This window comes from Nyctereutes procyonoides, unplaced genomic scaffold (genome assembly GCF_905146905.1).
Source record: "Nyctereutes procyonoides isolate TBG_1078 unplaced genomic scaffold, NYPRO_anot_genome, whole genome shotgun sequence".
In the NCBI taxonomy this organism is placed as follows: domain Eukaryota; kingdom Metazoa; phylum Chordata; class Mammalia; order Carnivora; family Canidae; genus Nyctereutes; species Nyctereutes procyonoides.
The window spans coordinates 14,434,175-14,461,340 of NW_026575025.1; the positions used below are offsets into that span (position 1 = coordinate 14,434,175).

The following is a 27,166-nucleotide window of genomic DNA, read 5'->3' on the forward strand; positions in this document are numbered from 1 at the left end:
GAAACTCAATACTGTGATTTGAATTCTTCAAGTCATGGTTTGAATTGAAAAGGCTTGCCCCCATGCCAGAGACCAACTTTAATGAGGCAGCAAAGCAACGAACAGTCTCCAGATTGTGATTATTTTAAAATGTTAATCCTAGTTGGAGGATTGAATATAAGGTGCTAAGATCAGAAAGAGCATGTGGTAGGATGATTATTCTGGTGCTTTTTTGTGGTCCGACCTGCAGCATGGAGACCTCAGTGAGTAGAAGGTTATTACTATCCGTGGCTTCAGTCTGGGCTTTGGGAGCCATAGAGTCCTTGCAGTTTGTTTGTTTCCTATAATCTTGAGTATATTCAGTCAGGATTGAATTCCAGCAATCCTTTGGAAACTAACATTCTGCCACATTCCCACATCCTCTCTTAAAAACCGTTAATCACCTCTCCAGGGGTGAAAGGTTGCCTTTGGAGCTTTGCTACAGCCAGCTGGAATGGCTCCTTTCCATGTAGGCGCTGATGAGCTACTCACTCCAGGCCTCTGCACAAGTGGACCTTTGGGAGAATAATAGAAACACTGACTCATCACATGACCATTTGGAAGGGTCACAAGCCAGAGGCCTCCTTTCTACAGCCAACAACAACTTGGATCCTCCGCCCTCAGCGGAGGGTCCCTTTTGTTATGGAGAAGCCACAGGCCACAGAAGCGGGGAAGAAACACGGAGGAACTATATATAACCAGGGGATATGCCTAAACTAGTTCTTGAAGATGAATAATATTAAGTCAGATGCTGTCAGAGTTCAAACTCTGAGAAGCCTCAAGGTCTAACAAACCAAAAGCCAAGAAAAAGAAAGCAAACAGCAAGCAAAAGAAGCAAACTGATGGTAAGAGGAGCAAGGTGAGTGCCATCAGGTCAAAATGAACCAGAGAAAGGAAAGAAATGCCAGAGACTATTTAGAAAGTTGTTTTGTTGTTTTTTTTTTTTTTTTTTAAATTGACCAGTAGAAATTTACTAAGTCTTAAATACCCTGAGCTCCTCTTGAGGGGAAAATGAGGATTTTCTTCAAGCACAGAGCTGCATCTCAACTATCCAGGTGCTCACTGGCCAGTGTGGAGCAAACCCTGCCATAGTTCTGGGGTGAGCCAGAAGACGGGACTGGAGGCCGTGGCAGAGAGTTGTGGAGTTCAGGGAGGAGGTAGCTGGGGTGTGTTGGAGTGTGTGAAAAGATGGTGCAAGGTGTGACAGGTGTGTAAAAGGGACTTTTAGTCCTGTGTAATTGTGTTGAGCATTTGTGGGTAGCTTCCAGGATTGGGAAGGAGCACCTGTTTGACACTGAGTGGTGGCCTAGGTAGGTATAATAAAGGCACTGGTGTGGTAGATTTCGTGGGCTCAAGTGAAGGAAGGCCTTTATGTTTAGCCCTATTCTTGAATAATTCAGGCTTAGATTAAGTAACAGCGAGGAATGCGGTATGAATGGTGCAGAGAGAAAGCGCACCTTTGGATGTCTGAGGCAAAAAGCAAAGTTGCTGTAGGATCCTGAGGGTCCTTAGGACTCAGGATGGACATTTTTTTGGGGGGGGGATTTTGATTTATTCTTGAGAGACACAGGCAGAGAGAAGCAGGCTCCATGCAGGGAGCCTGATGTGGGACTTGATTCCGGGACTCCAGGATCACGTGAACCCTGGGCCGAAGGCAGGTGCTAAACCGCTGAGCCATCCAGAGATCCCTTGGGATGAACATTAATATGAAAGTTGCACTCATCTTACAATACAGAATATTTTGGTGACCTAGTTGCTGAGAATTTGTTGCTTAGATTTGAAGATGGATCAAGACTAACAAGGTGAGGGCAGCCCGTTTGGCTCAGTGGTTTAGCGCCACCTTTAGCCCAGGGCGTGATCCTGAAGACCCGGGATTGAGACCCACGTCAGGCTCCCTGCACGGAGCCTGCTTCTCCCTCTGCCTGTGTCTCTGCCTCTCTCTCTCTCTCTCTCTCTCTCTCCCTCCCCCTCTCTCCCCCTCCCTGTGTTTCTCATGAATGAATAAATAAAAATCTTCAAAAAAAAAAAAAAAGACTAACAAGGTGAGATAATGGGCCTAAATCTGAACATCTGGGAAAACTCAAGTGCACAGGTTCATGTAGGGAGATTGGTTTAGCAGCTTGAGTTCAGGAAACAAGAGTAACAACGTGAAAGCAGGACAGCCAGAAACACCAGTAATGGAAACCGCTATGAACCACCAGCATCATATGGTTGCCGGAAAAGCCAAGTCCTATTAGGCTGTGTTAATAAAAATTTGGTATCTGCAAGGAATGGAAGGAGACAAAAGTCCAGACCATTGTTGGTACACCGTGGTCATTTGTGGTCACCAGTGTTAAGGATCTCAGTGACAGCTTAAGGTAGCCAGTGGGTGGGCAGCTGCAGAGGCAGAACCAAAGGAACTGGAATTATTTAGCTGGGAAATAAAGCACTTCCTAACAAATGTAGTTACTCAAAACTGGCTTGGGCTACCTTTTGACAGGTGAGTTCCTTATCCTTGGAAGTGTTCAAGCAAAAGCTTGACTCACGGGATCTGGGTGGCTAGGGAGGATTCCTGCACAAGGCAGAGGATACAGTGTGGGTATCCTTCCTGCTTCCTCCCAGCTGGACGGTCCGATTTCCCTCCACTGCCTGCTCCCCACTTCCCCGCCTACCAGTCTCTGGTTGCAGCCTGGGCAGCTACAGAGGGGAGCAAAGAGGAGCCTCTGGGTTGAAGCCTCGCTAGTGTCCTCTGGCCAGGGCGCAGGTGGATCCATGACCCGCACACCCTGGACCAGTGTGCGGACCTGCCGGCAGGCGGGAAGCCGGCCTTGAACTGCCCCGCAGCGGAATGACCCAGCGTTTCACCTCCTCGGGACAACCGTGGCAACTCGGGCTCCCCCGAGGCCAGCCGAGCCCCGGCGCCCGGCCTCCAGCGCCAGCCTTGCTCGGGGAGTCTTTCCTCCGCGGCCCTCGGTCGGACGCCCACAACCCTTCGCAGGAAGCCGACTCCAGAGCCCGGGCCGGGGGTGTGGGCCGAGGCCGAAGCCCCGCCCCCAGGGGTCCCTGATCTTTGCCCCCGCCCCGGGCTCCGCGCCTCCTCGAGAGGCCACCGCCCGGCGAGCGGCGCTGCCTTCGTGCGCCTCGCTCCGAGGTGCCAGGGACCCCCGGCCCCGGCCCCGGCCCCTCCTGCCCGAGCCCCGGCGCCCCGCTCGGCCCTGCGCGCCAGCTCCGGGCTCTCCGGCGCGCTCCCCCGGCGCCAGGAGGAGGGGCGAGGGCCGGCCGCCCCCTCCCCCCGCGCGGCGCCCGAGCCCAGCCGAGCGGGGACCCGCCGCCGCCGGTCATGTGGGCCGGACTGATCCTCCGCGCCGCCTGCGTCGCGCTGCTCCTGCCGGGGGCCCCGGCCCGCAGCCACAGCGGGAGGAAGCCGCCCGGGCATTTCGCGGCCGAGAGGTAAGCGCCTCGCGCCCGGCCCCTGTCCCGCCGCGGGGCGCTCCCGGCGTGGGGCCGACCGGTGCTCGGGCAGCCGCGGGGGCGGCGCTCCGGGCGGTGCGGACAAAGGGGCAGCGGTCGGCGCCCCGGGCGGGGGCTGTCCCGGCAGGAAGGGGGCAGGGGCGGCGGGGCCCAGGCGCCGGCCGAGCCCCCCGAGCTTGCCCCGCGGCGCCGACCGCTGGGAGGGCGCCCCGGGGAGGGCCGTCGTGGCGAGCGGGCCCCCTGCTCCCGCGTCCCGGCTGCACGCTCGCCGCGGACCTTGAACCGCCCGCCCGGCTCCCCGCGGGGCACGTCTGGGTTTCCGCCCGCCCGCGCGCGGGCGGGGGCGGTGTTTGCCCCTTGGCTCCCTCCGGGTTGGTGCCGCGCTGCCCTAGAGCCTCCTCCCGCCGCGGGCCGAGCGCGAGCTTGCGTGACGCTCCGAGCGACCGAACGCGGCCGCCCCCGGGCTCGCGGCTCCCACGTGCGCTCCGCAGCCCCCGCCGGCCCCTGCCCGGATGGGCCCCGCGCCGTGGCGCCCCGCGGCGTTCCAGCCGCCCGCCTCCCGTCCCCGTCTCCGTCCCCGTCGCCGTCCCCGTCCCCGTCCCCGTCGCCGTCGCCGTCCCCGTCGCCGTCCCCGTCGCCGTCCCCGTCCCCGTCGCCGTCCCCGTCCCAGTCGCCGTCGCCGTCCCCGTCGCCGTCCCCGTCGCCGCCCGCCGCGTTGGTGGCACCCGCCCCCTTCAGAGCCCCGCCCCAGGAGCAGGACCGCCGGGTCCTCTGCCAGCTGCTGCCAGAATCGCTCTAGCAAGGGCAGTGGGCGGGACAGCTCGGCCGGGAACACCTCCCACCCCCCCGGGCGGCTTCTTTGCTTCTGTGAGGACTTCAGAGAAGGGAGAGGCTCTTAGGGGCCCGGGCGCGGTTTGCTGCGGAGGCGCCATACCGCGCTGTGCCCAAAGTTCCCCTGCCCAGAGCGCTTGTCGCGTCCGACAGCTCTTCTCCCGGAGCGCAGTGAAGGCCTTTGCCATCCATGTCAGTGGGTGCCTGCTGCGGCACCTGGCCCCAGACGGGCGCTCTGTAGAGGCTGCCTGGCAGGGCAACAGCCTCTGGGCAGGGCTAGAGTGCAGTTGGGGAGGGTTTTCCTCTCCCCTTGTGCCAGGATTCCCAGTTAAAACCCGGCTGGACTCCCCCTCTCTGCCCAGCCCATCACAGAACCAGTTGCAGTCCCCACCGGTCCCCTCCAGGACGAGCACCTGCTCCCTCTGCCTCCAGCACCCTCCCCCTTCCTCCACTCTCATGGCTTGCCCTGACTCCTCTTGCCCATCTCATCCCAGATTCCGTCCTTCCAGAAAACCTCCCCTGGCCCTCCTCAGGACTCCAAAGCCTGTCCCATTGTGGCACCAGTCACGCTGTTTTGTTATCACCTGGTTCTTCATCTGCCCAGCGTCCCTTCAGGGTAGGGAGGCCTGTTCATGGCTGTACTGCCAGGCCTCACCCAGTGTCAGGCAAACTGGCTCCCCTTTCCTGGCACCCTCACCTCCACCCCAGAGATGTCACCTGGAGAATGCTATCTCTGGGGCTGCCTTCCTCCTCTGTCTCTTCTCCTGGCTTCCTTTCTCAGCCTTTCCCTCCACACCCATCTAGTGAGCACCTACTATGTGTCAGGCATTCCTCTTGACACTGAAGTGGACCAAAGAGATGAAGCCCTGGTCCTCAGAGAATGAGAGGGGAGACAGACAATGAATGAATCAACAAATTGATAAGTACTTGAATGTCCCAGGAAGTACTTCTTCTTATGGAGAAGAATAAAGCAAGATAAGGGTGGGTAAGATAGATCTCTCTGAGAAGGTGCATGAGCAGAGAGACCCAGGTAAAAGAGCGAGTGACCTGGATTCCTTCCTCCCTCCCTCCCTCCCTCCCTCCCTCCCTCCCTCCCTCCCTCCCTCCCTCCCCTCCCTTCCTTCCTTCCTTCCTTCCTTCCTTCCTTCCTTTTTAAGATTTTATTTATCTATTCATGAGAGACACAGAGAGAGAAAGAGGCACAGACACAAGCAGAGGGAGGAGCAGGCTCCCTGTGGGGAGCCAGATGTGGGACTTGATCCTAGGACCTGGGATCATGCCCTGAGCCAAAGGCAGCTGCTCAACCACTGAGCTGGGTGCCCTGAGCTGGGTACATTTCTGAGGAAGAACCTTCCTGATAGAGGGAACTGCTGCTCTGTGTTCATGTGGTGTCTGTAGGAAGCTGGTGGCTCTTCTCTGCTACCTTTGTCTTTGTCTTGCCTTCAGGAGAGACCATCTGGCTCATTTTGGCAGGGGGAGAGGGGTACTTCCCATTCCTCCTCTGGCAGGTTTCAAGAACTGTTGACTGACTTACTGACTAGCTGGGAGGCTTTCACTGCATGGCAGACCAATCCCTCAGCCAGCACAGAAATATGGAAAGTGCTCTCTCCTCTCTCGTAGACGCCGGCTGGGCCCCCACGTCTGCCTCTCAGGCTTCGGGAGTGGCTGCTGCCCTGGCTGGGCACCCTCCATGGGCAGTGGGCACTGTACCCTTCGTAAGTGCCTGCCCCTGTGCCCCAGACATCCTCCACAGCAGGGTGCTCACTCCCTGGGCTGGCCTATATAGGGCAGATTGGGGTCCCCGGCCCCCCACTCCCTCACCTGCGTTTCTCCTCTCAGCCCTCTGCTCCTTTGGCTGTGGGAGTGGCATCTGCATTGCTCCCAATGTCTGTTCCTGCCAGGATGGAGAGCAAGGAGCCACCTGCCCAGGTAACTGGGGGTGGGCCGTGGCTGGTGGGAAATACTCTTTTGACACTGAGACTATGTTCCAGGCTCAGGGCTTTTGTTTCAGAGTATCATCTTCCAACAACCCACTTGGTAGGCCTTCTCATCTCCATTTTACAGATGAGGAAACTGAGGCACAGAAGTTAGTGGCTCACCTAGGGTTACATGGCTAGCAAGTGGCACAGCTGGATTTAAGTTCCAGTCTTTCCCTCTAGAGCCACCTTACCAACAGAATTTAGGAGGAGCCCCGGTGAGGTGGGGGCAACTGGCACTGCGGTAAGGGTGTGTGCTCATGGATGTGATCCATTTTAGAAGTCCATGGACCCTGTGGCGAGTATGGCTGTGACCTTACCTGTAACCATGGCGGCTGTCAGGAGGTGGCCCGAGTGTGCCCTGTGGGCTTCTCCATGACAGAGACAGCTGTCGGCATCAGGTGTACAGGTGAGAGACCTGGGCATGGTGTGGGTTGCAAGGCGAATGGGCATCCTGTCTCATCTTCCATCCCTCCCACCAGTACAGCCTCCAGAGAGATGCCAGGCCAGGCTGAGCGAGGCCGAGCTCTGGTTGGAGTGTGGGCAGGGAGGCAGGCCAACACAAGAAACAGGTCTCTTCTGCTATGAGCCAGGAATGGAGCTAGGGGCTGGGGTGACGAGTGGTGGCTTGGTTCCTGCTGTTGTCCATCCCTGCTCCTGAACAGGCGAGGGGAGACAAGTCAGGATAACCACATAATGGGGCCGTAACCAGTGAAGTGCGGGGAGCCAGACCCACAGAGGAGTAGGGAACCAGGACTTGGAGACCGGGCTGACCACGGAACGTTCCCTCGGGACCCTGGTATTTGAAAGACCAGAAAAGCCAACCTCAATAATTATTTTGTAACAGTGCTATTTGTTTGTGATTTTAAAAGCGTTCTCACAGGCAGATCTGTTGCCTTCTCAGAGGCAACCACTGGGACCAGTTTTTTGAGTATCTTTCCAGAGAGCTGAAAGAAAGCCTTTCTTTTTCTTTTCTTTTTTTTTTTTTTTTTTTGAGTTTTGACTTTGTATAAATAATGTTTCTTCCCCAAATATGAAAGTAAAAAATAACTTACTTTGGAACATTTGGAAAGTATAAAAGAAGGGTAGAAGGTAAAAACAGACATATCCCCAAAGCCCCTACTCAGAGATACTTTACTAAAATGAAGTCGTTTCTTTTGCTTTTTTCCCTGGATGTATATGTGTTTGTGAGTGTGTGCACCTGTGTGTGTTTGTGTATGCACGTGTGTGTGTGTGTGTGTGTGTATGAAGCGTGTATATCTGTGTGTTTCATAAATTGGAATTATACCTTATGTAAAGTTTTTGTTCATCCTTTTTCTCACTTTATATTGTGGGTGGGGAACAGTCCTCACAACGTAATTTTTAGCGGCCGTGTCTGTGGTTGCTGTAACTTGCTGTCCATTGTGTAGGTTCTCTGCGATGCTTCACTACGACAAGTAATGCTGCAGTAAAGAGGCTTTTCATGGGCCTCTCCCATTATTCCCAGAAGGAGAACCACTGGGTCAAGGGTCTCACTAAGGAGTTTTAGTGCTCGGGGCGCATTGCCACATCCTCTTCGGGAAGGCTGAAGCAGTAATCCTCCCATGAATGTGTTTTCTAGGGAGCACTTTCTGCACGCACTTCTTGTTGCAGAGGCAAACTGGACCTGGAAGAGCCAGAGAATGATGTCAAAGTTAGCACCAGGCAGGAGCGGGGGTGGGGGACACTGGCCACTATCACAAGGGATGCCAGTGAGATGGGGTTTAGTCAGGGTGGGCTTTCTAGAGGCCATTCATGTGGTCCCCAGGGGCTGGCTGTGAGGAGAGCAAGTGGGGAGGATGGAGGTGTCCAGCAGGCATGGGGCCAGGGGGTGGGAGACTCAGATGCAGACCGCAGTGGGTGGCATAGATTATGTAGGTCCTTAAGACCTGCTGTGGCTCCTAGAGAAGGGATGCCATGAACCAGGGGTGGGGAGTTCTGTCCCTGGCACTCCTCACCCCACAGGCCTGAACTTCCCCAAAGGACTACTTGGATTTGGTCCCCCTGCCCTGGGCAGAAGCCTTGGGGCCTCCTTGGCACTCTACAGCTGAACCTCAACCCACTGCTTCAGCCTCTCACTGCCCAGGCCGGCAGGAGGAAGCTCCTCAGGCTCCCTCTGCTGGTGGTCCTCCTTCTGATGCCTCGTGGTCCTCTACCCATCTGTTCTCCAGCTTCTGGGGCCAGGCATTTCCCTGTGGGGCATGTATTACCTGGTGGGGCTCCAGCATCTGGGCGTGTGCCATGAGCAGACTGTAACCAGCTGGAGAGTCTGTGCCATGTCTTGGTCACATTTGTGTCCTCCATGGCACCCCTCCAGATCTGCCACATACAAGTGGTGCTCAATAAACTTTTAATGGAATTGGATCAGCCCTCCTGCTCATTCTCCTCTGCCCTTCTAGGGTTGCCCTGTGGTGGGGCCATTGGAAATGGTTCTGTCTTAGCTATTCTCTGTCCTCCAGTCTCTGTGGGTCACAAAGGAGCCCAGCCCTCAACCTCTGCTATCTGGTCGTTCACTCATAGCCAATGACTTTCCCGGTGGTGCCTGGTCTTCCTCGGGGTATGTGTGTGTGTTGTGGGGCGGGGTGGTTTCCACCCTGCTGAAGGTAGGCTTCTCCTGAAACAGTGTCCTTGTGGGGTCAATTTTTTTCCCCTGAACCCAACCACGTGCAGACTGGTCTGTGCAAGGATGTTTTCTCTCTTCCCAGACATTGATGAATGCTTAAGCTCCTCTTGCGAGGGCCAGTGCGTGAACACGGAAGGCGGGTTTGTGTGTGAGTGTGGGCCAGGCATGCAGCTGGCTGCCGACCGCCACAGCTGCCAAGGTGAGTGGCCCAGAGACAGGTAATACCACCACGGCCAGGCTCTGAGTCGAAGGCGTGGCCCCACCCAGCCCAACAGGTGCACTCCATGCATTACTGCATTTCATGGTCCTCTGTGGGCAATACTGTTATCATCTGTACTTTACTGACTGGGAAACTGGGGCTCACGCAAGGCCATCCCAGGAGGAAGCACTGGAGTCATCTTGAATCCTGGCATGTCCAGCCCCTGCTCTGAACTGGTGCTGCAGGGTGGTGGGATACAGCCAGAGATGCTGAGGGGAGAGCCAAGGACAGGATGGAGGAGGCCACTGAGGTGAGGGAGGTTCCATGGAAGGGATATGCCTGCTGCAGTCCATCACCTGCTGCCTTCATTAGCTCCACCTGCCCCGGTGGCTGAGCTGCCTGGGTCTGGTGGGGAGGGCAGAATTAGGTTGGGGTGAGGGGTAAATGCTGGGGGAGCCTGGGAAAGAGAAGGAGTCTGCTCCTGAGTGAGGAGGATGAGGGAGATCTTTTAATATAATTACCTATCCCTTTAAGATGACTTTTACTTACAGAGGAAGCATTCTCTCTTGAGGCAGATAAGGAAAAAGATTCCCTATGAATCTGGTATTATTTTCTATTGTTTGAAATAGTCATAAATTGTAAAATACATTTTAAAAGTTGCTACCTCCAGGCCCTTTAAGCCTGGTATCTTAGTTTGCTTGGGCTGCTATCACAAAATCCCACAGAATGGGCCAATTACACAACAGAATTTATTCTAGTGGTTCTGAAATCCCAAAAGTCTGAGGTCAAGGTGCCAGGCCATTCTCTTTCAGGCCCCCCCTTCCTGGCTTGTGGACAGTCGCCTTCTTGCTGTGTTTTCAAGGGGAGAGAGAGTAAGCTCTGATGGCTCTTCTTATAAGGGCACTACTCCCATTATGCGGAATCCCCCTTCGTGACGTCATCTAAACCGAATCACTAATAAATAAATAAACAAACCCAATCACTGCCCAAAGGCTCCCCCCCCCCATCACATTAGGGGTTAGGACTTGAACATATTCACCCCGCACCTGGTTATTACTGCTCTGATGCATGCCCTCCTTGCCTGTCCCCACGATATGTCCATACACACATATGTACTCACAGAGACAGGATGAGTAGCTGACAGTTGCATCATGCCAACCACTTTACGTGCATGTTCTCATTTCCTTCTCAGACTGATCTTGTGAGACTGCTACTGTTTATTTACACTTTCCTGATTAGAGAAATTAAGTAACTTGCCCAAGATCATGTTAGAGTTGGGGGTTTGAATCCAGTTGTTCCTCTGCTTGCTATCTTCTTCTCAGCAATGGAGCTGATATGGAGATCTCTCCGTATCAGGGTAAACAGACCTGCCTTGCTCTTTTTAAAATGCCGCCTGGTGCTCTGCAGCACAAATATCCCATAGTGTACTAACTCTTCTCTTGTTGATGGACATAGAGATTATTTCCAGTTTTTCACGATTTCAAACAGTGGCATGGGGAAGCTTTGACAAGGAGGTGCTATGCAAGCTGAGTTTTGAGGTATAAGAGTTTTCCCCCAGACAAGATGGACAGGCATTCTGGGCAGACAAAAGAACATGGGCAAAGAGGGAGGCCCACAAGGACATGGTGCATTTGCAAGATGGCTGAACAAAGGTGAGGGAGAGGGAAGGATGTGGGAAAGGCTGCCCAGGGCTTGTGAGCTGTGGGGTGGCATTGGCGTCTGCGAGAGCAGGGAGTGGCCTGGATGTTTGGTCAGAATATCCCGGATGCAGTGTAGTGGATGGCTTGGGAGGAGCGCAAGGAGAGGCACCAGGCCATTTTTCTTCTCCAGATCAGAGAGGCAAAGGAAGCCCAGGCTGGGGTAGGAGAGTGAGGATGGAGAGAAGAGGGCTGGTCCAGGGAGGATTTCGTTAATATGCGGAATGTGGGTGGTGAGAAAGAGAGGGTTTAGGAGGGTCCCCCACAGGGATCTCTGGGTGGCGCAGCGGTTTGGCGCCTGCCTTTGGCCCAGGGCGCGATCCTGGAGACCCAGGATCGAATCCCACGTCGGGCTCCCGGTGCATGGAGCCTGCTTCTCCCTCTGCCTATGTCTCTGCCTCTCTCTCTCTCTCTCTCTCTGTGACTATCAGAAATAAATAAAAAATTAAAAAAAAAAAAGTTTTAAAAAAAGGAGGGTCCCCCACAGCCCTGAGTGGGAGGGATGGCAACAGAAGAAGAGGGGAGCACACAGTTCTGACGCTCCATGGGGAAATGAGCTGCAGTCTTGCCCTGGTCCCTTGCAGACACTGACGAATGCCTTGGGACCCCCTGTCAGCAGAGATGCAAAAACAGCGTAGGCAGCTACAGGTGTTCCTGTAGACCTGGCTTCCATCTCCATGGCAACCAGCATTCCTGTGTAGGTAAGGTGGGGGGACCCTGTTGTCTTCATACTTAGGCTGCCCATCAGAAGGATGGGCAGGGCGAGCCCAGGGACAGGGAAAGGCCAGCGGTCTGGACCTCCTGGCCGCCTGGAGCCTGTAAGCACTTGAGCCTTTGCTCAGAGCCTGCCTTTCCCTGGGGTTGGCGTGGCTCCTCATGTAAGACCCTGTCTTGGACTTTTCCTGGCCACATGCCACTTTCATCCTGTTATGTTTCTCTTCTACCCCTCTCCCAGATACACCCCAAGGATTCCTCTCTGCTCACCCATTTTCTTGGCTGCCTTTGCTCCCCTTGGTAAATAAAGCATGTTATGTCTTGGTTCCTCTGGTTTAGAAGGAGACCCCTGTTTTCTTAGCCCATTAGCAGAAATTTCCAGAAAGGGATTGGCATGTTTGGCTTAAGCTTGGCTCATGAGTTGAAGGTGGGGGTCCCATGGGCCTGAAAACAGACCTTGTTCTGGCGGAGTTTGGTATTTGTTCCACAGTCTACGTTGACTAGTGCAGTGATTCTTGAGACTCTTTTTCAGAGGGGGCCACACTATCCCCTACTTACACGTGGGAAGGTGGAAGGTTTGGAGATGAGATTCCCAGCAGGGCTCATCCCCACCAGCGAGCAGGTAACCATCCCTTAGTAGTGCTGGGAGATGAGTCCCTGGTGCATCCGTTAAATGCCAACTGGGTGTATGAACCTTCCAAGGGAACCAGCCGTAGATTTCAGCCCCTCTTAGACATCTGAGTCACGTCCCATACCCTGAGGCAGGGATGGACCCTATAAGAACATGGCGAGGAGACTGCCCCAGGCTTCTGGGCTCAGGGATGGAGAAAAAAGGGGTCGGCAGCCCCAACAAGGCAGCTGTTGGCAGCGAAGCTCTCTTACAGATGTAAACGAGTGTCGGAGGCCACTGGAAAGGCGAGTCTGTCACCACTCCTGCCATAACACCGTGGGCAGCTTCTTGTGTACATGCCGACCTGGCTTCAGGCTCCGAGCTGACCGCGTGTCCTGTGAAGGTGAGCAACCAGCCTGCCGTCCTGGCCCCTGGCCCCAGGCCCTGCCCCGACAACAGGCCCCACCCCGGCCCACCCTGTGCCCACTCCCGCCTTCTTCCTTTTCCATGGTTCTTTTTCAATTCATCTTGTTGTTTCCAACTCATCACTTTCTCACTTCCTCTTCCACTTTTTTTATCCATTCGTCATCCTTTGTCATTTTACTGTTTCCCTAACCCTTTTGTTTTCTTTCAAATGGTAAAAAGGAAAAACAAATGATAGAGGAGCATGTGACTGGCAGGACTCCTAGGAACCTGGGCTCCCAGGGACACTTAGGACAATGTGGTGTCAGCTCACTGCCATCCATCAGTGGTGTGCCTGTTAACATGCATATAAGGTCATCTAGATACTGAACGTGTTCTTTCTAGTTCATGGCAAGCTTTCCCCAGGCTGTTCCTTCATCCCAGGCCTTAGCATCCCCTCCTGGGAAGCCACCTCTGGGTGAGCAGCAGGGGACCTACTCCCAACTTGTCATTGGGCTGGCTCTTGTGGTGTTGTTCCATCCACCTTGTGTGATCATCACTGTGGCCCTCCCTGTGGTCTTGGGTCAAACAGGTGGTATTAGACCCGTTTTGCTGCTGAAGAACCTGGCCCAGAGACGTTCAGTGATTGGTGGTGGAGGAGCTTTGTTCAGACACCCCCCCGCCCCCACCCCTGTCTTGCCTCCTGCCTCCACTGCCTCCCTCAAGAGACACCTGTGCTTCTGTTTCAGCTTTTTCGAAAGCCGCTCTAGCCCCATCGGCCATCCTGCAGCCCCTGCAGCACCCACCCAAGATGCTTCTGCTGCTTCCAGAGGCAGGCCGGCCTGCCCTCTTTCCTGGACACAGTCCCCCTTCTGGGGCTCCGGGGCCCCGAACTGGGGTCAGGACCACCAGTCTGCCTTCTCCCACCCCTGTACCATTCACGTCCTTGTCCTCTGCCCCAACTCAGCTGCCGGCCACCCTGGTGCCTATCCCTATACCTAGTGCCTCCCTCCCGGGGACCCTCGGGCCTCCCTCACAACTACAGGAGGTGACCCCGTCCTTGCCCAGGGGCCTAGCAGCCACACAGATGGCACCAAGGTCCTCTGCCTGCTGGCACCTGGGAGCCATGTATGAATCAGGGAGCCACTGGACAGAGCCTGGATGTTTCCAGTGCTGGTGCCAGGTAGGTGGGAGAGACCCTGGGGGTGCCCTGGTCTGGCATCCAGGACCTTGTGATGGCTAGAACTCCTGCCTCTGCTTGCAGAATGGGGAGGTGACCTGTGAAAAGGTGACGTGTGAAGCTGCTTGCTCCCACCCGATTCCCTCTGAAGATGGGGGGTGCTGTCCGTCGTGTGCAGGTGGGAGCTGGTCTGGGGAAGGCTGTGAGTTCCCCACATGGTCCTACTTCTTCACTTCCCTAGTCCTTCTGTGGCTGAAAGACTGTTCTCCAATTTTTGGGTACATTAGAATCACCTGAAGGGTAATTCCTGGGCCTCACCCCCAGAGCTTCTGATTTATCAGGTATGGGCAGGGCCTAGGAATTTGTATTTCTAACAAGATCCCAGGTGATGCTGATGTTTTGGTCCAGGAACCACACTTTGAGAACCACTGGTCTATGCTGTGATATCCCTCAGGGGAACTTTTCATCATCTGTGGATTCTCTTTGAGCTTCATTCATTCATTCATTGAGTTTCTCCAGATCAACCCAGTGGTCCCCGTCCCCTCCCCCATCTCCCCTCCTACAGCCAGAGGAATAGTTCTTTGTAAATTCTGTCCCCCTTTCCAATTTACTCCTATAATCTGCTTACAATAAAGACCCTGCATCTTAACGAGTCCTTGGATAGAGCTTCTCAAAACTTGCTCTTCACAGGAATCCCTGGGATCTTATTAAGACACAACTTCCATTCAGTAGATCTGGGAAGGGGCCTAAACTTCTGTGTTCTCTGAAGCTCCTGGTGATAAGATGCTGAGGCTGCTGCAGGTGGAGCAGCAGCAAAGACATGTTCCAAAGGGTTAGAATGAGAATAGACTTAATGATAATCATGACCTTTTACCATGTTCCCACTATGTCCTGAGCCCTGAATGTGAATGCCTAGGCACCTTACATCTGAGGCTGTGGGTCTTCCCAAGGTCCCTGAAGGGCACATGGTGGTTTTTCCATTTCACAATAAAAACAACTGAGTCCATAGAGGTTAAGTGACATACCCAAGGTCACTCAGGTAACGGAATGGACAGACCGGGGTTTGGAACCCAGGGATGCCTGACTGGCCTTCCTGCCTTATGGGAATAAAAATGCCATGTTCTCAATAGAGTTCTGGGTTTACAGACATGAATGGGACCCTCTCCTAGGCCATATTCTGTGAGTATCTCCTGCTTACTTCTCCATGGGTCCTAGGACCACACAGTCCTGGGTATCTAGATCTGCCACTCCTGGGCATCCAGGCCGGTGAGAGAAGATTCTAGGTACATTATGCCTGGAAGAGTAATGAGACCTCAGGCTTCCTCTACTTTGAAGATGTCTAAGGCCTCCACTCCTGTTTGTCTTTCAAAGGCTGTTTTCATAGTGGCGTCATTCGAGCCGAAGGGGACGTGTTTTCCCCTCCCAACGAGAACTGCACTGTCTGTGTCTGCCTGGTGAGCATCACAAGAGCCTCAAGGCCTTGCGGGTATTTTCCTAACCATTTGGGGGTTTTAGAGGAAGAGGGAAACATCCGATGTTAAAGGTGAGCTTGTCAAATGGAGGAAGAGTTCCCAGGTTGTGAATTTTGGTCGGAACCTGTCACATTTAAAGGCATGGGGGTCTGAGGAGCCAGGAGCCAGCAGGCAAACAGGATCCATCCATCTAGGGAGGGGAGGGGATGAAACTCCCTCGGAAACTTCCCACCAGGGAGGCTGTTTTCCTCTCCAGGCAAAATATTTGCCAGCACAAAGGTATCCACATTTGGGAGGGAGGAGGCTTATTACCAGACTCAGCTTATTAAGAGGATTATTTTGCTGTGGCAAATTCGTTTCTCTAAGAGTAGTTATTAAGCACCTACTGTGTTCCGGACACTGCCAGGTGCTGTCACACAGATTCGACTAGGAGTACTTGGTGAGTTCCAGGCTCAGGGCTTGGGGCTTTTCTTCTGTTGCCTCACCCGAGGCTCCTGGCAGCTCCTCTGGGTCAGCTTTCCTGGCCCTGTTCTACAGAGGAAAAGACCAAGGCATGAGCTGGGATGTGAACCGGGGTCTGTCTGCGTCCATGGCCTGGGCTCTGTCCACCACTCCTCACTGCCATCCTCTTGACTGTCACTGGCCTGGTGGTGACAGCAGAGGCCGCAGGACAGGGGGTAGGGCACATAGACAGCAAGCGCCGCCCTGTACCGAGGTCCCCTTGGGTGCCACACATGGGGACCCATGTGCAGTGGCTGAGCACTTTCATGGATCCTGTTGTAGCACGTATCTTCAGCAATCCCCGATGGAAGGGTCGTTTCCAGCTCATCTTACAGATAGGGAGACCGAGGCTCAGTGAGCTGACGAACATTGGCCAGAATCCCAGGACTCATTAGTGAAGGAGCAAACACTATAGCTCAGCTCTGGCTGGCTTGGGGGCTGGTGGGAGGGGGAGAGGAGTTTGCCTTAACTTTAAATTTTAAAGCTTACCTTTTTTTTTTTTTAAGATTTTATTTATTTATTTATTTATTTATTTATTTATTTATTTATTTGAGAGAGAGAGAGAGTGAGTGAGAGAGCACAAGCATGGGGAGTGGCAGGCAGAGGCAGAGGGAGAAGCAGGCTCCCTGTGGAGCAGGGAGCCCAATGCAGGGCTCCATCCCAGGACCCTGGGATCAGGACCTGATCTGAAGGCAGATGTTTAACCTGCTGAGCCACCCAGGTGCACTTAAAATCTGGTCTTAAATTTAATTCTTTGAATAGCCAGTAGAGTCACCTGGTTCAAAACTCGGATGCACAGGGAAGTGGTGGAGCAATCTCTGTTCACCTCTCCCTGGCATCCTTCCAGAGCTTCTGTTATGCTTTAGGAGGATGTAACGCTAGCGCCTGGGTCCCTGCACACTGTCCTTGTGTCACCATGGTGGCATTCAGCAGTCTGGGATGGCTTCCATTAGGAGGCGTTGGTGTTGCACAGGAGACCTGAGGGATGGTGTGAAGTAGGGAATGAGCTGATGGGGTGTAGGACCTAGTTCTCCTCCTCCCCACCTCTGCCCCCACCCACCACCATGTCTCCCTCCTCAGGCAGGAAATGTGTCCTGCATCTCCCCAGAGTGTCCTCCGGGCCCCTGTCAGACCTCCCTGAAGTCAGATTGCTGTACTTGTGTTCCAGGTCAGTGACTCTTCGGGCTTTGGGTGGGAGGATTTTGCTTTTTGGTGTGATTTTGGGAGCAGGGTGAGTGGAGCAGAGGAAGGAGATTGATTTTTGCTTCGGAAACTCAGATCAAGCGAAACATTTCAAAGTGCCAGTTTAAGTGAGCACCTACTATGTACACAGTTGTTTGGAAGCTTGATTGGGCTCCCAGCCCAGCCAGTGCCCTGCCCCCCCTTCCACACAGCCAGGAAGGGCTATGAGTCCACTCCTGGCATGGCTCTGTCTTGAGACTGGGAGGGCATCTCCCTTTCCCCACTAACGAGTTTGTCCTTTGTTTAAAATGTGGTTCTCTTTTCCTGGGATGACCTCATCATCATCATGAATGTTCCCTGATGGCTCTGTGCTGTTGCCTGCCAGCCCTTGATCTCACTGCATTTGTGTGGCTCAGCCTTGAGGGAGTACTATTCACAGCCCCATTTTATAGATGACCAAACCAAGGCTCACTGAGGTCAGTGATGACTGCCCAGTAAATACCAGAACAGAACTTGAAATCAAGCCTCCTAATTACAAAACTGGTGTTCTTTAAACAAAAAATGCTTTTCTTAACCTTTAAATATTATTTTTAGCTAAGACGTTTTTTTTTTTTTTTTTTTTTTTTTTTTTTTTTTTTTGCTAAGACGTTTTTTAATAGTAATATACTGCCTATGAAGTAGGAACTGTTATCATCTCTTATCAACCCCAATCTACAGATGGGAAGACTGAGGCTTAGAGAAATTGAGTATGTTGCCCCAAATCTGTCCCTAGTGAGTTGTGTAGCTGGTATTTGAACCCAGGGGCGTCTGACTAAGCCAGCTTTCGGGCTGTTTTATTGGAGTGGGGTTGGAGAGGAGATCTTCAGATGAGAGGCTTTCACTGATTCCTCCCAGCCTCGAGGGGTGGCATAGGTCCCAGTCCTTGCCTTAGGTATCTGGGGCAGTCTTTTTTCATTTCTGCTTTTCTCTTACTCTTTAGTTATTTGGAGAGTCCCCTCCCTTTTTTTGGGTAAGGACATTATTTTACATGTGATTCATTCTCCATCAGTTTTTAAGCAACAGCTTAGTTTTCATCAAGGGTTTGGAGGGGAGTGATTGGCTCCTTGAGTGGGGCAAGCTGTGGAACATGGTGGGAATATGTTAGCTTCCCGAGGGTCCCGCTGCCCACTGTTCCCCTTTCTTTTTAGCTGCCCCAGCCCAAAGCCCCTTGAGCTGCCTCTCCCTTTCTCCTCTGCAGTGAGATGCTATTTCCACGGCCGGTGGTATGCAGACGGAGCTGTGTTCAGTGGGGGTGGTGACAAGTGTACCACCTGTGTCTGCCAGGTAAGTGGCTGCAGGAGGGGGGCCAGGCACAGGACTTCCCTAGCATGCCTTGACCAGGAGAATAGGAGCTGCCATGTGGCAGAAGGGACACTAAGGCAGCAAAGGCATTAACGGGACCTGCCTTCACCAAGGCCGGCCCACAGTCTCCTTGAAGGTCACCCTGCTGCAGAGCTTTTTATAGAGCATCTACTGTGTGCCTGGAGCAATGCTGAGTGCTGAGGACACAGCTGGACACAGGACAGCCCCAGTTCCCTCTGTTATGGCCTGTTGTAAGGGCCTAAAGATGTCCCTCTGGCTGGGGCGCAGAATGTGGGCGTCAGGCAAGAGAAGAGGCTGTAAACAGGGATGGTGCTTGGGTTGGGATCTGAGAAGCAGGGCTCAGTGCAGGATTCTCACGTAAGTGATTTTCTGAATGCTCTCAGGAGAAGCTGGCCAGGGAAGCAGGATAGGCAGGGAAGGGAGCCCGGTGAAGATCCCACAGGGAGCTCTGGAGTGAGGTGCACGGCAGAGACGGGTGTGCCCAGAGGCCAGGGAGCTGGGCATCGTCAGTTATACACATTCTCTCTGCTCCCCGGGGAGTGCAGTGCCCGGGAGGGAACCGTCCAGGTACCTGGAGGGCTCGGTCCCTGTTAACCAGAGGTAGGACTTGGGGAGGAGGGGGCCCTATAGTCTCTGCCTCAGACTAAGTCATGAAGGGCTTTGCCGGCCAGGCTGAGGGCTCTGGACCTGGCAGAGCTGCTGATGGATTTTAGGTTTGGAGCCATGTAATCACATTGGTACATGAGAACGTTCTCTGGCTGCAGAGTGAGGGCAGACTGGAGTGAGAGCAGGAGGCTATTGCAGAAGTGAGGGGAAGAGGTGTAGGAGTTGCAGCCCGGGTGGGCAGGGGCCCCCAGCTTAACTGGGCAGGGGCCCCCAGCTCAACAGACAGGACATCTCAGAACGTGCTCCCGGCCTCCCCTGCCCCTTCCTCCATCCCCTCCCTTGAGATTCTTTGTCACTTTTAGAAGGGGGACAGCAGCCAGCCAGCCTCTTCTTTAGCTTTCAGATGGCCCAGGCCCGGGTTGCTGCCCTCACTGGCCTGTGCCCTCGGTTCTCTTCCAGAATGGGGAGGTGGAATGTTCCTTCACACCATGTCCAGAACTGGACTGCCCCCGCGAGGAGTGGTGGCTGGGCCCTGGACAGTGCTGTTTTACCTGCCGGGAGTCCACACCCATGACAGGTGAGGGCCCCCAGCATCCGTGCGTGTGTGTCTGTGAGTGTGTGTGTGCCTGTGTACAAATGTATATGTTTATGGTTTTGCAGGTAAGTGTATGTTTGTGTGAGCCTGCTGTGTGTACCGGGCACGTGTGGAAGCATCTGTTCTTGGTGTGGGAGGAGGTGTGCTGTAGGTCTGGCAGGTGTTCCAGGCCTCCTTGGCACTTGTGCCCACCTGCCCTTTCTCCCTCACTGTCCCCTGGCCAGGCTGCTCTCTCGATGACAACGGGGTTGAGTTTCCGATTGGACAGATCTGGTCTCCTGGTGACCCCTGTGAGTTATGCATCTGCCAGGTGAATGGCAACCTGCATGCCTTCGGCTGCTCCCCCAGGCTGTCCCTGCCTCACCCCTGACCAGGCCCTCCTGGCCAGGCATCCCTGCTGCTCCTGAAGCTGGGCTGCCTTGGCCCGCCCTTTGTCTCCCTCCTATGCTGGCAGGTTCCATTTGTACAGAATGGGGTGTGACCCACTGCTTGTGAGGAGTCAGGGGTCCCAAGAGCAGGATTTCCCCAGGCATGGGTAACTGAAGGAGCAGGACAGCCCAAGGCTCTGGAGTTCAGGGCTTCCCTGCAATACTGCAGGGTTTCCTTCACGAGCCTGAATCTGTGGCCTCAGCTCATCTGAAGTGGATAAGGATACGGTGCACAGGTGTGAGAGTCACATGGACCCAGATGCAAACTGCAAACACAGCCACTTACCAAGAAACGCTATTGTTGCAGCTCATCATTTAAGTACACGTTGGCATTCTTTTCTGCTTTAGAAGAGCATTTAGTCCCTTGGATCTTAGAGCTTTATTTCTCAAAATGAGGTCCATGCCTGGAGCCTGCTGGACACGCAGAGTCTGGACTCAGGATCTGCATTTTAATCCCGGGTGACTCGTGTGCACATTGGTGTTAGAGAGGCACAGCCTTCAAGTGTCTCCCAGATGCAGCATTTGTTAAAAAGCCATAGACCCTTGCAAAACTTGAAAGCATTTCATCAGAGTTACAGTTGGGAGGAGGGCACATCCTCCGCCTTTCCCCTTGATGACTGATCCAGAGAACTCGTAGTATGAGAAAGCAACACAAAACCTTCATCGACGTTCAGATTCTTTGAGAAAAAAAAAAAAAAAAGAAACCATATGTGGTGCCTTTGTCTTCTGAAATAGACATTTCCGGTGGAATAGCTTTCTACAAAAATAAGATTTTATTGTACTCCATAGGTTTGGGGTGAGTGAGGGTTCCAGGGAATGGCTGAGAGAAGAATTTGGATGGGGTGGTGGTGAGCTCTGGCTGCTGCTGGAGAGGGACAGGAAGTCACAGAGACCAAAACCCCGCTCTGACCTTCCTTCTCCTTAGATAGGGGAGTTCTCATGAAAGGCTCCCACCCCCTTTCCCCCACCTCCCAGCTACATCATGGAGCCGTTTGGGCAAGCCTCAGCCAGTTTACAGCATTGCCCTTTCTTGGGGATGGTGCTAGAAGGGTGGAATGGGGCAGGGAGGCACAGGGCCTGATGTTACAGGTGGGGTCTTGGTGAAGTTCTTTCTTCCTTCAGGCAGATGGCTCAGTGAGCTGTAAGAGGACAGACTGCGTGGACTCTTGCCCTCACCCAATTCGGATCCCTGGACAGTGTTGCCCGGACTGTTCTGCAGGTGATTTTCTGCATAGCACCCCTGCTCCCCTCGGTGGGGATCCTTGGCCGCCCTCCGCCTCCCCCCCCCCCACGCATCTGGGATCACCCTACACCAGGCTCCTCCATGCAGAGGATGGGCCACACAGGCTTCATCCCCACTGCCACACAGGGCAAGCCCATTTTACAGATGAGGGCTTCAGAGATGTAAAGCAGTTTGCCCAAGGCAGGCCCTGTGCGGGTGCTGGAAGCAGATACAGAGATATGCTGAGCTTATAGCCTGGGTGTGGTGACAAAGGAACCATACCTGTGAAACAATTAGTGGGCAGCGAGAGAACATAGCAATGATACTTCATTTTTTTATATTAATTTCCTCTTTTTTCATGATTTCAGAAGTAACATTTTATTGAAGAACGTGCAGACAGCAAAAATAAAAACAATTAAAAAGGGCCCCTTATCACTTTTAGCCTCTTGGTTTGTTTTCCTAATCTCTTTTCATGAAATAAGTAGCTCTATCTCTATGTCACACATCTGTAACATGTATCCCTATCTAACAAATAACATATGAATGTTCTAAAATATGTCCCTGTTGTGCTCTCACCTGCTTTCATACTTACTAGGCTGTGATGAATGTCATCAAGGTGGCAGCACTCAGATCAGGCCTTGGCGGGCTTGGGGAAGCCAAAAGCAGAGGTGTGGGAGAATGTCCTGGAAGGTGGGGACTGGCTGTGTAGGGGTAGGGTGGGGGAGCAGAGAGGACGGCTGTGGTGCCTGGGCACTGTGTCTCCTAGTCCCTCTGACTTGATCCTGCCCGGTGAGGGGCAGAGAAGGAAATGCTCTCTTCCCTGGAAGTGGAGACACTCTGATCCTTCAGCTAAATCCAGGGAGAAAAAAAAAAGGCAGCACCCAATCCAGACCTGTGTTTTGTCCTTTCCCTAAACCCCCGGGATGACTGCCTGGGGAAGCAATTGGCCTGCCCTCTGCAATGCAGAAAACTCTCAGATCTTCACCCTTGGAAGGAGCCTGGTCACCAGCCACCTGCCTGGCTGGCGCTCACCCCCATGCTCTCTCTGGCAGGCTGTACCTACACGGGCAGAATCTTCTACAACAACCAGACGTTCCCGTCAGTGCAGGACCCGTGTCTAAGCTGCATTTGTCTGGTACGGACCACCAGACCTACCCCGTCTGTGGAAACCACCCAGGGATTGACACCAGCCCCTGGATCCAGAGCCCTCCAAGAGGAAGGTCACTCTGGTCACGGTGAAAGTTGGCTCCCTCCAGCCCTCCTCAGGGTGAATCTTTATCCAGGGCCAGAGAAATATTTTTAAACCTGCCTGGTGAAAGTCCTCTGCTTCTGGGGGCATCTTGGGGGCTCCTTGTAACTTAACGTGTGAGTGCTCCCTGAGGGTGTGGATGAGGGACTCAAGCCCAGGGTCTGTGCTGGAATCTTTAGTGTACTCACGTTACAGAGCCCGTATGGCTCTCTGCCCTTTCTTTGCAAGAGCTCAGTTAATCTTCAGGAGAATCCTATGAGGTATGTGCCACTGTCATCTCCATCTGCTAAGGTCAGAAAACTGAGTCACAGAGAGATAAAGTCATTCCTTCAAGATCATGATCAAGACTGGTCAGCTGTAGAGCCAAGAATTAAATCCTGTGTTCCTGGAAGTGCACTTTTGCCCCTAAGCCAGGCTGCCTCTCAGCCTGAAAAAGCATGTGAGATTGTTAATATCACCCAGGATTTGGAAAATGGGGTTGGGGGGGAGAGTCCCTATTGCTTATCATGATGGCGACATTTGATGCCAGTGGAGCTTCTTGGCTGGCAGTGCGTGCAGAGTGGAAAGGACAAGATCTATAGGATCAGAGAGATTCAGAGTGAGCATCTTGGCCTCTGAGTGGCCTTGTTCATTCACCTGCTTCAGGAAGCTTCAGGCTCCTTCTTTCTCCTTGGTTTTCGGTGCTCACCTTTCCTGGGTTATTCATGGATTTGGTCAGCTGGGGCCTGTTCACAGATGTGCTGCATGGGTGTGGCCAGGCCCTTGGCTTTGTGGGGTTTGCGTTCTGTCAGGAGATAGCCTCTAACTGAGTGAGCATCTCCCCCACCTATGGGGGCTCTGATGGTCACTCGGTGGTTCTGTGATGGCCCTTCCCAAGCGCCCCATCAGCTGCCCAGAACAAAGGGCTTTGTATGTTTTCTGTGTCGTGCAGCTGGGCTCAGTGGCCTGCTCCCCCGTGGACTGCCCCATCACCTGCACCTACCCCTTCCACCCTGACGGAGAGTGCTGCCCGGTGTGCAGAGGTGAGTGGGACCCGCTGCCCCACATCTGAGGCTCCTAGGCACGCCATGGCTCTCACGGCCCCATCTCCTCTGCCCTGCAGATTGCAACTATGAGGGAAGGAAGGTAGTGAATGGCCAGTTGTTCACCTTGGACGATGAGCCCTGTACCCAGTGCACGTGCCAGGTAAGCCGGGCCTGGCAAATCAGAAGCTGCCCCGCCAGGCACTGCTTCTTGCCTTCTGTCCCTTTGCAAAACTCTGAGTCCCCTTAGCCAGTGTAAGCCCATCTTCCACCTGCCTGCCCAACGTTAAATATCTGCCAGAACACCTTCAGGTTTGTGGTTTCCTTAAAGTGGCCCTGCTGTTTCAGCCTCTGTCCCTGGACCTTTCTGTGGGTGGAAGAGATGCGCAGGGGCGCTGTTTCAGGAGGGGAGATGATCTGGGCTGCCTCATGTGCGTCCTTGTGCTTCCATAGCTGGGAGAGGTGAGCTGTGAGAAGGTCCCCTGCCAACTGGCCTGCTTGGACCCCTCTGAGCCCCCTGGGGACTGCTGCTCCTCCTGCCCAGGTAAGCAGGCCTCTGGGTCCTGGAGCCTCTCCACGGGCTTCTTGCACTTTGCTCTTCTTCCCAGAAACCTAGAACTTATAAAGGGCTGGAACTGTGATACCCAAGCTCAGAAAGGGAAGGGGTTTTGCTCAAGATTACACAGCCAGCCTGTATTGAGGACAAGCCTGTGCCTGGGCTTGCTCATCCTCATCCAGTGTTCCCGATGCCACACTGTGACAAGTGTGTTTATTTGCTGTTCCTTTTCCTTCTTTACTTCTTTTCCTAATCTCTTCTGCTTTCTTCTTCTTCTATTTTTTAATTACAGTTTAGGAAATGAATCAACTTTGCAGAAAAGTGATAGCTAATATGTGAATACTCTTTAGGTGCCAGGTTCCTTTTCACAGCAGCTCCAGTCCTATTATCATCTCAGTCTTCCCAATGAGGAAGCAGAGGCACAGAGAAATGAAGTGACCTCAAGTCACACCACGGATGGGCAGTAGAGCCAGATTTAAGCCCAGAGTTGATGCTTTTATTTATTAAATATTCTATTTATTTATTCATGAGACACACACACACACACAGAGAGAGAGGGAGAGAGAGAGGTAGAGACAGAGGCAGAGGCAGAGGGAGAAGCAGTCTCCCTGTGGGGACCCCAGTGAGAGACTTGATCCCAGGAACCCGGGGTCACAACCTGAACTGAAGGCAGATGCTCAACCACTGAGGCACCCAGGTGCCCCAAGTTGATGCTTTCAGCTCCTACATTGTCTTTTTTTTTTCTTCCTACATTGTCTTGACCATTGTCTTCGTCTTGTCTTTCTCCATCATGAGTGGCCACGCACGTTCATCTTTTGGCAGAGGTATAAATAGGATGTGGACAACTTGCTGTAACATGTGGTTTTGAAGTACTGACAGAGGCCCACGGCCACCTGTTGTCAAAAGCTCCCATTTAGTCTGGTTTGCTCACCCATTAACTTTTAAGCTGACATTTAGGTAGTTTCTTGCTTCTTCTTTTTCCATCCATAATGGACCTACTGTGAGAAATCTTGGGTCAGACAACTTATTTTTCAATATTTATGGGTTGCATTGGGGCCCTGTGGTTAGCAGGTGGAGTACTGGGTCGTGGGGTGTTGGGAGCTGTGTGGGACCTCCTTAAGCATGACAGTGCATCACCAGATGGGGCTCCTTGGAAACAGGAAACTCCCCCTGATGTAGCTGGCTCCTCATACTCCTGCCAATTCTGTGCTTTGTGTCTTGAGTTTAATTTTTCTGATTTAACATGTCCATAATTTACCTTCATTGTGGCTATTTTGTACTTTTTTAAAAAAGATTTTATTTATTTATTCATGAGAGACACACAGAGAGAGAGGCAGAGACACAGGCAGAAGGAAAAGCAGGCTCCATGTAGGGAGCCTGAGGTGGGACTCGATCCCGGGTCTCCAGGATCACACCCTGGGCTGAAGGCAATGCTAAACCGCTGAGCCACCCGGGCTGCCCTCCTTTTGGTAATTAATAAAAGTAATAGTTTTCTTGAGGTATAATTCACATACCACGCAACTCACAGGCTTGGAGTGTACAATCCAGTGCCTTCAGTATATGCAGAGTTGGGTGACCATTCTTGGGATGATTTTAGAAATATAAAATCATTCTAGGTTTCCTGGGCTTGACATCCTCTGTCTCCTCCTGACCATACCTTTCTCCAGTACTCTTCCTTCGTGCTTATTCCCTCTCCATGTTCTCTTTGCTTAGGTTCTTCCTTTGTTTGTTCTCCTCCCATGCATCAAGCCCTTAATGATGTGCCAGCTCCAGGCTGAGACTTAAAAAAGAATTTTTTTTTTCCAATGGACTTTATTTTCGAGAGCAGTTTTGGATTCCCAGCAAAAGTGAGAAGGTCCAGCTTTCCCCTATGATCAACGTCCTGCACTAGATAGGATGTTTGTTACAATCAATGAGCCTCCCACACTGACACCTGGTTATCACCCAAAGTCCCCTGTTAACATCCAGGTTTAGGCTGAGATTCCCATGCACCATTCATTCAATGCTTGGAGTGGCCCTGCAGGTCCTTATGATGCCCATTTTACAGAAGAGGACGCAGGAGCCCAGCAGAGTTCCATGCCTTATGCCAGGTCACATGGCCAATGCCCAGCAGAGTGACTTTGGCGGACTGCCTTCCTCTGCTCATGGTTCCTTTCTGGTGTTCCCTGGAGGCAGGGGCCAGCTGGTCCTGGCCAGGGCAGAGAGACCTCTGTCCCCAGTGCAGCTCATCCCAGAGCTGCCTTGGCCATCTGACAGAGCCACTGTGCATCTTGTTTCCTCTGCCTCTCTCTAGATTCCCTGGAAAGAAAGGCAGTGGAGGTGGGCAAAGCAGCTCGGAGCCCCCGTGGAGATGCAGAGGCCCCGGTCAACTGTAGCTCGTGCCCGGGCACCCCAGCAGCGTTGGCTCAGAAGCCAGTGTTTCGTGTCCTCCAACTTCTCAGGACGAACCTGTCTGACGCACAGACTTCACCCATGAGCCCCTCAGGAGCCCACACCTCACCCTCATCCCCTTTGGGACCCAGGGGCACATTCCCAGGGGACCCTGGGGCCTCCCAGCCCTCACTAGGGCCTTTGATCCCTCCACGAGCCTCCAGTCTACCTCCAGTCTCTCCTAGGGCTCCTGGGCCTCCTCCTGTTACTCCAGAGCCCTCATCCTCCTTCTCTGGGGCCCAGACACTGACCAGAAGGCCTTCTTCACCTGCTGTTGTCCTGACTGAAGCTTCAGTCCATTCCATGAGGGCCCCCAGCCCCTCAGAGACCCCTGCCATTCTCCTCAGGCCTCGCAGACTCTCTCCTGCCACTGCCAGACTCTCTGCAGCCCTTGTAGCCTCGGCCACCTCCAGCCCTCAGTGGACTGCTGCGGGGACCTCACGGGAGGAGGAGTCCCCCAGCTAAGCAGCCTCCAGATCAGGACTCTGCGTGGGACACGCCGGACAGAGAAAACTGCCAGCGGTCCTGGGGCTGGTAGGGAGGCTCTGGGGCATGGCTGGTAGAGACCAGGGGGCTCGCTTCTGCATGGCCCCATGCAGCCTTGTCCCCAAGAAGCATTTGGAATGTGCTGTGAGAAGAGGCAATCGGCCCTCTCCACGATCAGGATCCTCCTTGGACACTGCGGCCAGCCTTTGGAAGAAGGTCTGGGCCACTGAGGATCCTGCTCAAGAGGAGGAGAGCCTGAGAGGACCCAGGATTCCCCTGGGCTTGTGCCACCAGCCATCATGTGTCCCTCCCTGAGGTTCCCTGATTAAAGGCTGTC

At 53.6% G+C, this 27,166-nt stretch overlaps 1 protein-coding gene across 4 annotated transcripts; it reads left to right on the plus strand.

Annotated features, from left to right (window-relative positions):
* The first annotated feature begins 510 nt into the window (after positions 1-510).
* On the plus strand, positions 511-27,166 carry VWCE (von Willebrand factor C and EGF domains). 4 transcript variants are annotated; one of them, XM_055315190.1, is made up of 21 exons: positions 511-877; positions 5,920-6,014; positions 6,139-6,228; positions 6,556-6,684; positions 8,999-9,115; positions 11,397-11,513; positions 12,411-12,539; positions 13,288-13,721; positions 13,803-13,896; positions 15,090-15,172; positions 16,772-16,859; positions 17,853-17,882; positions 18,111-18,196; positions 19,301-19,418; positions 19,661-19,746; positions 20,987-21,083; positions 22,139-22,221; positions 23,267-23,357; positions 23,438-23,520; positions 23,811-23,901; positions 26,207-27,166. In XM_055315190.1, the coding sequence occupies exons 1-21, from the start codon at positions 861-863 to the stop codon at positions 26,806-26,808; spliced, it is 2,760 nt and encodes a 919-aa protein (XP_055171165.1). In that variant the 5' UTR covers positions 511-860; the 3' UTR covers positions 26,809-27,166. The 4 variants fall into 4 exon arrangements, with proteins under 4 accessions (XP_055171165.1, XP_055171162.1, XP_055171163.1 ...); XM_055315187.1 differs by lacking the exon at positions 511-877 and adding an exon at positions 3,329-3,447; XM_055315188.1 differs by lacking the exon at positions 511-877 and adding an exon at positions 3,329-3,447 and having other exon boundaries at positions 19,661-19,726; positions 20,991-21,083.